Raw genomic sequence first — 10,616 nt, 5'->3', positions numbered from 1 at the left:
CAGGGGCCCGGATGGCGCTCGCTCTAGGGCGGGACTTCCGGCGCGTGCAGGGGCAGGGCTACGGGCAAGGGAGCGAGCTGCGCGTTCAGGACCAGCGGAGCGGGGTGCGGATCGCGGGCCCGCAGGAAGCTGGTGGGGCTGGGGGCGGGGCTCACTGAGAGGGGCTTAGTGGGCGGGGCGGGGCTTGAGGTCAGGGCTTGCCTCGCTGCTGGGCTGGGGTGCAGGGGGGGGGCCGGGATCGAGCTGGCCGGGGGGAGGGGAGGGGAGGGTCTCCTGAGCCATAGTTCATATAGATGGTCTCACCGTGTGTCGGTTCAGCGGTGCCATCTTGGCTGTAGCCCTGGTGCCCACGCAGAGGCCTGTTCAGCTCTCTTCACTTCCTGTATCCCTCTATCCCGTCTAGCGCTCCTTCTCTTTTGCATCCTACCCCCAACATGCTGGTCCCAGTGGCCGGGAGCCACTGCTTCTGTACAACGCTTTAGGAACGGACGCAACGCTTTCTTGTGCTTAAGTGCGACAAGTCAAAAAGCAAAAGTAGCCGGGCGTGGTGGCGCACGCCTTTAATCCCAGCACTCGGGAGGCAGAGGTAGGAGGATCACTGTGAGTTTGAGGCCACCCTGAGACTGCACAGTGAATTCCAGGTCAGCCTGGACCAGAGTGAGACCCTACCTCGGAAAACCAAAAAAAAAAAAAAAAAAGTCGCTATCTCCAGAGAGGGAGCTAGAGCACACTGATCCCTGCTCCAGTAGTGGACCTGTCTTGATCCCCAGAGACTTGGAGGTCACACAGCTTGTTGTCCTGAGTTGAATTCTGGGATAATTCACCTCCCAGTGGTAGGTGATGAGTGCATGCCCATCTCTCTCATGATGCTCCTGTTTACATAGCAACTTTGTGTCTTCCTATGGACCTTCTCAGTAAACCTTGTTAGTCGGGCGCAGGGGTGCATGCCCACCACTTGGGAGGCAGGAGTCTCGCTTTCCTTCTTTCTTCTCTCCCTTCCTTCCTCCCTCCCTCCTTTCTTTCTTTTTTTAAGAATAAGGTCTCGCTTTAGCCCAGGCTGACCTGGAATTTACAACATAGTCTAAAGCTAGCCTTCAACTCACGGTGATTCTTCGACTTCTGCCTCCAGAGTGCTGGAGTTAAAGGCCCGGCCAAAACCACCTTTTTTTTTTTTTTTTTTTTTTGGTTTTTCGAGGTAGGGTGTAACTCTACCCCAGGCTGACCTGGAATTTACGTATTCTCAGTGTGGCCTTGAACTCACAGCGATCCTCCTACCTCTGCCTCCCAAGTGCTTGGATTAAAGGTGTGCGCCACCACACCTGACTGAACTCATTTTTTCAATTGTTTTTTTTTTAATATTTTATTTATTTGAGAAAGAGGCAGAGAGAGAGTGTGTGAGAGAGAGAGAGTAAGCACACTAGCGCCTCTAGCCACTGCAAATGAACTCCAGACACGTGTGCCACCCTGTGCATCTGGCTTTTCATGGAGAAGGGGGAATTGTACCTGGGTCCTTTGGCTTTGCCAGCAAGTGCCTTAGTGGCTAAGCCAACTCTCTAATCCCAAAACCTCCTTTCTTTAAACAAACAAAAGAGGGAGACTTTATTTGAGTTTCATAGGAGAACCCACACTTCTGAGGATACAGGGTCAGTGAGCTGGGCAAGGAAACTAGAGGGATGCAGGGCCTTACTCTGGGTGAGGTGTGGCCCACCAGGGTGGAGGCAATTCTGAGAAGCAAGGGCAAGATCTGACATAGCTTTCCTCCTTGGGATTCTGGGTGGAAAACCAGCTGATGGTTGCCCCCATGTGGCCTGAGTGGGATGCTGCAGAAAATGGCAAGTCCTGGGCTAAAAACTAGCTAGAGGAGAATGAACAATATTCATTATCTAGGGACTCCTAGAGCTGTAGATGTTTGCCCTTGAAGGAAAGGAAGGGTGTTCCTGAGGCTGTGAAAGGTAGCCTTCATTTTCCCACTCCAGGCTCTTCCTGGTGAGCTCCTGGGGCTGAACACTGGAACAGTTGCAGGAAATCAAGCCTCCTCCTCTACCGATATCTCCCTCCACCTACAACCCTGCTGCTATTGTAGCTGCTCTTTTGCCCCTTCTCTTGGCTCCTGTTGAAGCTGAATGACTACAGATAGATGCAATGTGAATCAAGTGACCTCTGGAGCTCAGGTAGCGTCTCTCAGTAGACGCCTCTGGAGCGGGGAGGGTTGTGACTATGCTTTGCTCAAACCTGGGAGGCACAGCTGCACAGGGGCACCAGATGGGGGTGCGACTCTCTGGTCCTTTCCCCTCTGTGTCCTCTCCACGTCAGGTTGGGGACAGGGACACCATCTGGGCAGAATGCCAATAGCTGGACAGGCCAATGGGAGGCATCAAAGGGGCTGTCTGGTCACTGGAGTCAGGGAAGGACTCCTTATGTCAATGACTTATCAGCTCAGAGGCTCTCAAACAAGAAAAGAAATCTAACCGGGCATGGTGGCGCACACCTTTAATCCCAGCACTTGGGAGGCAGAGGTAGGAGGATCACCATGAGTTTGAGGTCACCCTGAGACTACATAGTGAATTCCAGGTCAGCCTGGGCTAGAGTGAGACCCTGCCTCGAGAAAGAAAGAAAGAAAGAAAGAAAGAAAGAAAGAAAGAAAGAAAGAAAGGAAGGAAGGAAGGAAGGAAGGAAGGAAGGAAGGAAGGAAGAAAGAGAGGGAGAAAGGGAGAAATCCACAGGCTGGAGAGATGGCTTAGTGGTTAAGGTGCTTGCCTGTGAAACCTAAGGACCCATATTTGATTCCCCAGGACCAATGTAAGTTGGATGCCCAAGGTGGCACATACTTCTGGAATTTGTTTGCAGTGGCTGGAGGTCCTGGCATGCCCATTCTCTCTCTTTCTCTCTCTCATTCTCTCTCTGCCTCTCTCTCTCTCTAAACAAGAAAAAAGAAAAGTCTGCGGGCTGCAGAGATGGCTTAGTGGTTAAGGACCTTGACTATGAAGAAGAACCCAGGTTTGATTGTCCAGTACTCACGTAAGCCAGATGCACAAGGTGGTGCATGCATCTGAAGATTGCAGTGGCTAGAAGCCCTAGCATGCCTATTCTTCATCTGCCTCTCTCTCTTTCTCAAATAAAAAAAAATATATTTTTAAAAACAAAAGAAAGAAAAGAAATATGACTGGGCAAGATGGCACATGCCTTTAATTCTAGCAGTAGGGAGGCCAGTTAGGAAGATCACTGTGAGTTCAAGGCCACCCTAAGAGTATAGAGAGAATTCCAGGTCAGCCTGGGCTAGAGCAAGACCCTTGAACTCACAGTGATCCTACTACCTCTGCCTCTTAACTCCTGGGATTAAAGGTGTATGCCACTACACCTGGTTAGGATTGAGTTTTTTAATGAAAAAAAAAAAACAAAACAGAAAAGCAGAAATAATAAAAGCAGAAAAAAATCATAGTACTTGGTGCATACAGTTGTGGGTCCACATATGTGTGTTGGGGGTGGCAATGATAGACATCACTATGCCAGGCACTTTATATGGGTACTGGGGGGTGCAAACTCAGGTTCAGGGCCTCACACTTGCATGGCAAGTAGTTTCCCCACTGGTCCATCTCTCCAGCCCTATTTAAAAAACAAAACACCAGTACTGTGGATGTAGCTTAGCTGGTAGAGTGCTTGCCTAGTCTGTATGAAGCCCTGGGTTTGATCCTCAGTACTGCATGAACTAGGCACGGTGGTGCATGCTTGTAATCCCAGCAAAGAAGGTGGAGGAGCAGAAGTTCAAGGTTATCCTCGGCTACATAGCTAGTTTGAAGGCAGCTGTACACACACACACACACACACACACACACACACACACACACCTGTATTAACACAGTAATAATGCATTTTTTATACATGTCTCCATAGTCCACCCTTGGGGCAGAGTTGGGAGTTATTCAGCTGGTCTTTGCAAGGGTGGGGCAGGCAGTGGGCAGGAAGAAGGATGGAGTTGTCAAAGAACCCCTGTGGACTGCAGCTACTCAGAATCGCATGGGGCTGCAGATTAGCAGAGCCCTGAAGGCTGAGCCCATGGGCAGTGACCCCCCTGCCCCCGACACACACCTAGAGTGCACATGGAGCTAGGTCTGCATGGCCCTCACCACGTGATTTCTGACAGGTTCACCTGGTAGCTAAGCCAGCGCCACCCTCCCAAATGTGTCAGGACCCACGGAGAGCCAGGAAGGCACCCTCAGCCTATGTAATTGAGCCTCCTGCCCGCCGAGTCCAGCCTAGACACTCGCAGGGTCTACACCAGCCCAGAACCCGTCAGGAGCCTTAGACTGCGGGGCTGAGTGGCTCTTCAAGAGGCAGATCCCTCACCAATCGCCACTCACTTTCTACCTTTCCCGGAGAAACGCGTGCCCATGCCGACGTCAGCAGAACATTCATTGTGCCTGGGGAGCTGCGGAGCCGGGTGAGAAAGCTAGGCATACAGACAGCACTGTCCCCGCCTCTACTGGAGACTAGCTCCATTGCTGCAAAAGGACCTTCAAGTGCTTGTCCCACACCCTCCCAGACAGCTCTGTGGCTGGGTGACCACGTCTCCTCATGTCCTACACAACCCAAGTGTGTGTGGTGTGGTGGTGGTTAGGAGGGACCTCCAAGGTCTGCAGGCCGCTGGACACGCACCTATGCTAACTGTGGGAATTGCATCAACACGCTGGTCTATAGAGAGAGTAGGGAGTACATTTCTGCCCTTTCCTTGGGTCCCCCATGCTCCCTATACGCCATACCCTCCTGGGATACCTGCCTGGACATTTCTTCCATCTTAACTTGATTAGGACAGTCTAAGACTGCACCTGGTACTTCTGTCCTGGTCTAGAGTACAGGAAGTGGCTCTCAGGGCCTGACCTGCCAGTTTGGGTCTGGGTTCTCCCGGTTCCTGAAGTCCTGAGCTGGGATAGGCACAGCGCTCAGAGGGAGGCAGCAGGCTGCCCTGGTTGGATTCAGACCCAGTGGAAATGCCTTCAGCTGTAGCCTCTGACCATGGGGGAAACAGTCCTGGCATGAGAGCTGAGGATGAAAAAGGGCTCTGAGTGCCTAAGGACAAGGGACAGGAGGGAGCCAGGTAGCTGGAGTCTGGACTTTGTGCCGCAGACTAAATTAGAGTCCTGAGGAGACCCAGTGGGAAACAGATGTGACATATACATAGGCAATACTCTAACCCAGATGGGGTACAGCTCCAGGGGAAAGGCTTGTGCCTGGTACCCACTGGTCTGCACTGTCACCATGCAGCTGCACCTAGATGTTCCCCAAACCCTGCTTCTGGGTCTTGAAGTACATCACCTCAAAATACTGATAGTTCTGGAAGCATACACAGAAGTTGGTTTGGGCCATGGCTGAGAGTGAGGGAAGATACTTTAACCAAGGCCCAGGAGGCTCCACACCTTTAAGCCCCATCCCAGGGATGCTGAACACCCCGGGAAGTCTCACCCCTTCGCCAATCTCTCACCCCACTCTCTCTGCTGCCAAGGCTACCGGACTGCCTCATCAGGCTTGCTGAATTGCCCATCCACAGCACCCTTGGTGAAGGTCGAGTCTCTCTTCTGGCAGCCACCCTGAGGCCTGGGGAGGAGAAGCTCCCCACGTGAGCAGCTGCCCTTGCTCTCTTGGGCAGCACCCATTCCTGCCTGCCTACTGTCCTGGGGATGCTGTACATGCACAGATGCCACAGGTCCCCTGTTGACCCTCACAGAAATCCTTGCGCTGTGACTGTCTTACAGGAGAGGAAAGACCCGCTGGGTGCACTGGAGAGCTTGCCCAGGGCACACAGAGAGTTCAGGATCCTTAGCTTCCCCTCCAGGCACACACAGCAGACGCATAGACAGACATGGAGATACTGTCCCCTCTCCCAGGCCTCCAGCTGAGCTTTCACCCTGGCCAGGAGTCCTCTGGGGAACAAGCCACGGTGACTCTTTTTTTTTTTTTTTTTTGGTTTTTCAAAGTAGGGTCTCACTCTGGTCCAGGCTGATCTGGAATTAACTCTGTAGTCTCAGGGTGGCCTTGAACTCATGGAGATCCTCCTACCTCTGCCTCCCGAGTGCTGGGATTAAAGGCGTGCGCCACCACACCCGGCATCACGGTGACTCTTGAGTCACCACTGGCCAGGCTGTCAGGAGCCTGTGGTGTCTCCCAGGTGTGTCAGGGATACCTCTGGCTGCCCCTGGCCTTCAGCTATGTCTTCTGCACACCATGGGGGGAAACAGCCCCCCCCCCCGCATGCCAGCTGAGGACAAGAAAGGGCTCTGAGTACTTAGGGATAAGGAACAGGAGGGAGCCGGGTAACTGGAGTCTGGACATCGTGTCACAGACATGAGGGTCCTGAGGAGACACAGTGGGAGGCAGAGGTTTGACATATACATGGGCAATCCTTTTACCCGGTTTGGATTAAAGCTTCAGGAAAAGGCTGGTACCTGCTGACACAACTATCAAGAGTGCGCACTCCTGCCTGCTCCCCATAGAGCTGCACCTGGATGTTCCCATACTGGCCGCCATCTGAGGCTGAATCAAAGGTGAGGCTTGCTGGGGCCTCTCCCTCTCTGGGGATGGAGGGAAGGCCCTGGCCTAAAGGAATAGAGCTGAATGACTGACCTCCACTCACCAGCCTGGACCTAACTGTAGGATGGAGCGGGGATGTAGCTGAAAGCATGGAAGCTGTGGTGAGATTGTAGCATGTGTGCGGTGGGACATCGGGCATGTCCTCACATGTCCCTTTCACTGCCTGAGTCCAGGACCCCAACAAGAGCAGACACCCTCTTTGGTGACCATGCTGAGATATTAGAGGAGGGGCTGAGAGTTGGCCCAAGGGCCAGAGGACAGACACACAGAATACAAGCATGGACTTGCTGCAGACTTTATTATTTTTCAGTCAGGACAAAGCTGGAGGGGGGTGGAGGCACTCTGGGGAGCCAAGGCTGAGGTCTCAAAGGAAAGAGCAGAATAGAGGAGTCTGGAGGGCTGGGTCACCTGGCCAGGCGAGCAGGACCCGTCGGTGGTGCAGCCAACATTCTGACCCTCGGCAGGCCCAAACCGTACTCCCAGCAAAGGTCTCCTTGGCTCAGCAAATGGCACCAGTGAAGAGTCCTCTGACCTGCCACGACCATCCTGGTCATTCCCCTGCCCCTGTCTTGCTCATCCTGACTCCCTGCAGATTTCTGCTACAGGACAGGCCTGAGCTACCCCTCCATTTGCCCAGGGCTGGGCACCTGCACCCCTCTCCCCTTCCCAGTGCCCCATTAGCCTTATTGTAGCCATTGACATTGAGACTAGATTTTCTCTTCCTTTTTTTTTCTTTTTTCTTATTTTTCAGAGAGAGCAAGAGAGAGAGAGAAACAGAGGGAGTGAGAGAGTAGAGACAGAGGGAAGATTGGCGCACCAAGGGCCTCAACCACCTCCACTGAACTCCAGACGCTTGCGCCACCTAGTGGCCATGTGCAACCTTGCGCTTGCTTCACCTTTTGTGCGTCTGGCTATCAGGCAAGCGCCTTAACCACTAAGCCATCTCTCCAGCCCAAGACTAGTTTTCTTTCTGACAGTTATACCTAGATGCCTGGTCTGCTCAAGGAGCTGGAACCTCTCCCTCAACTTAGAGGCTATCTATGTGTTGAGTGAGTGACTCTTACTTACCCAGTGAAGCCAGCCCATTGCTTGACCTCTCTCACCTATTCTTGAATGCACTTATCTGCCGAGAAAGAAAGCCAGGGGAGGGGATTAATGCCAGGCCTGGCCCATCCCCCACCACACTTCCTGCTGCTCCTCCTCTGACCCGGAGCCTCCCCCAAGACCTTGGAGGGCTGGCCTTGGTTGTTGATCTCCTAAACTTCAGACTCCATCCCATTCTTCCCCCAGCCTGCTCCTCAAAATAAAGAGGGTAGCTCTTCTCCACCTGTGTTCCTTAGGGTCACCCTACCCCCACCAGGCTGGGGGCCACTGTATCTTTTCTGGGAGTTGACAGACAGGGGTACCATCAGGAAGAGGTTCCTAGTGAAGGGGGCTACAGGCAGAAGTCTTGGAATTGGGACAGATTAACCCCTCTGTTGTCCGCCCTGCGGCCCCCTGGAACTGCTGGGCAGGAGAGCAAGTGGTAAGGCAGAGCCAACCCCTCCCTATACTTCCCCACTTGGTTCCAATCTGAGGACTCTTGCTCTAAGTTGACTCGTAATTCTTTTTCCAGCATCTTAGCCCTTTTTCTCCTCCGCTCCTCCCCACCCCACCGCCTCACCAGGCTGGGGCAGGAAAACAATTTCATCCTCTGTGAAGCCCCGGGCCTTGCAAAAGGTGGAGAATTTGTCCTTTAGCTCAGCCCCTACATTCTGGGTTCGGCCTGGTGGAAGGAGAAATGGACGGTGTTAGTGAGGGAAGGTCTGTGCTTTCCCCTCATGGCTGTGGTTTGAGGATCCTCCGCTCTAGGACCAGGCCTCCGGCTTCGGCCAATCCCAGGCCAGGCCAAGCTAAGGGATTCCTGTATATGGACCCGGTGGAGGGTGGTACTTACTGTAAAGGGTAGCCATGTGGAAGTCCTGGCCAAGGCCCTTGGTGCCCTTGCTGTACAGAAGTGCATACTGATCGTAGTTGGTCTCCACTACTGAGACAATGTGGGCACTGCCCCCATCTGGAAACCCAAGAGATGATCTTGGTTGGGGCACACAGACCCCCCCCCACACCTCTGCCCTCCACCCCTCAGGGTGGGGAGGTTCTGTGAGCTGGGCTGTGGGAAAGGGGATCAGGCCCTTGGTTCCTCAGTATGCCCCCTCCCTAATCTGGCTGCCTTCCTTGTCCCTTCCTAGTTTGGCCACCAGTCAGCTCCTGGCTTTCTGCCTGCATAAGCCTGAGAACCATGCCTCCAGCCAGAAGTCCTGGTGGAGAGGGCAGGAAACACTCAGCAGGTCTGGGTGTAATACAAGTTCTCAGCCAGAAGAGAAAGGGGGGGCAGGCTTCCTATACGAGAAATACCCCTAGTGGTGGTAACTGTGAGGAGGTGTGGGCAGGATCCGGGTCTGGTGGGGTGTACTGGGAAATTCCATCTGGGCAGGGGAGGGGCCTAGCTGAAAGTGGGTGGGCACAGAGAGAACACGGTCTCTAGAAGGGGGTTCCTCTGTCTTTCACATCTAGGTGTGTGACTGGCACAGATTCACACCTAGGTCTGGCCTTGGTTGACAGACCCTGGTGGACTGGCCACCACCCCCACCATCTCAGGGCAGTCTGCCAGGAAGGGTCTTGAGGTAGCCCCCCGGGGGTGGGACGGTCCACTCACGGGGACTATTGTAGGTGTACAGTCCTGGTTTCTGCGCGGGCTCCAGCAGCAAGGTCTCGGTCTTACACTGGTTTTTCCTGTGGGCAGATTACCCTCGAGGTCAAGTCTCAGGACTGCGGGTGTCCCTAAACCACAACAATGGGGTAGGCCTCTGGATACCTGAACCCGCCGTACCCCGATGTCCCACCTGAGTAAGGTGGAGGTGACGTTGAGGCCGCCGCCCTCAGAAGGGATTACCTCCGCCCTGCACATAAACAGCGTCTTTTTCTTCTCCCGGTACCAGCTCGAATTGGAGGCAAGGCCGGCGACGAACCAGCGCCCCAGGAACTGTAGCGAATGGCCATCGCGTAGTTGTGGGGTAGGGGAGCCCCCCCATTCCCTCTCTCCCTCCCCCCCCCCCGTCCCCTCCCGTCCCCATTCCTTGGGACCTGACTCCGGCTGGTCACGCCCACCACCGACTGACCACGCCCACCACTCCGGCTGACCCCCCATCCTTCCTCTCTGGCAGCCCCAGCCCATTTTTCTCTCCCTGGAGGTGGGGGGTGGAGGTCGAGCAAGCTTCTCCCATCCCCGCCCCGGAAAGTCGGGGTCCCAGACCCTTGGGTCTAAATCTGCATCTCATTCTTCTGGTGGGCTGAGCGCACGTCAGAATACGCCCCATTCCTGGAGGAGTCAGGGTAGCCTGGACCAACCGCGGTGGCGCGCCTGGCGCGTCCTCGCCACTTCCCGGGCACGAGCGCGCGTGGCCGGTGGTGCCTGAGTGAAGCGCGTCCTGGAGGCACTGGCTGAGAGGTGTTAGTGGGTGCACGATCCCAGCCCTGGCACCCAGGTGTGGAGTGTGCTTCCTCCGCCTCTGTCCTTATAGAGGGACCAGTGGCAGGGAAAGCAAGGTAATTGCCTCCCAAGGAGACCACCAAATGCAGGCACTTTGTGAAGGTTATGCCAGGCAGCCTCCTGGGACGTCTGCCCAGCCCTCCTCCTCTTTCAGCTGGCTCACGTCTCTCTACCCATTACAGGCATCAATAGGGCACTGAGGGATTGAGTCCCTTCTGCTGTGGGAGAAGACCTGGTCCTGAAAGTGCCCATTGCCCTGAGGGCCCAACTGCTTTAGGTTGGGGCAGGGGACCCTCACCTTGTCCTGTTGGAAGTTGGGCTGCACAGAGTCCTGGTCCTGGGCTGAGGTGTGCAGGAACCCCAGGGCCCCCAGGAAAAGCAGCCCCATCCACAGTATTCGGAGAGCTGCCATTCTTCTGGGGCAGATCAGGCGGCTTGGGCCGGAGGCCAGCAGTGTGGGCACAGCAAGAGAGCGGTAGGCAGACGGAGCAGAGGCCACTGCCAG

General features: G+C 54.7%; 1 protein-coding gene across 1 annotated transcript; it reads right to left on the bottom strand.

Moving 5' to 3' along the window:
- Window positions 1-7,072: 7,072 nt before the first annotated feature.
- Window positions 7,073-10,616, bottom strand: Ptgds (prostaglandin D2 synthase). Its single transcript, XM_004654104.2, has 7 exons — window positions 10,410-10,616; window positions 9,465-9,604; window positions 9,278-9,354; window positions 8,519-8,635; window positions 8,246-8,347; window positions 7,651-7,705; window positions 7,073-7,114 (listed from the first exon to the last, which is right to left on the bottom strand). The coding sequence occupies exons 1-6, from the start codon at window positions 10,521-10,523 to the stop codon at window positions 7,686-7,688; spliced, it is 570 nt and encodes a 189-aa protein (XP_004654161.2). The 5' UTR covers window positions 10,524-10,616; the 3' UTR covers window positions 7,073-7,114; window positions 7,651-7,685.

This window comes from Jaculus jaculus, chromosome 1, assembly GCF_020740685.1.
Source record: "Jaculus jaculus isolate mJacJac1 chromosome 1, mJacJac1.mat.Y.cur, whole genome shotgun sequence".
Classification (NCBI taxonomy): domain Eukaryota; kingdom Metazoa; phylum Chordata; class Mammalia; order Rodentia; family Dipodidae; genus Jaculus; species Jaculus jaculus.
Note: the sequence above shows the minus strand (reverse complement) of the source record. Positions and strands in the feature narration are given on the sequence as shown.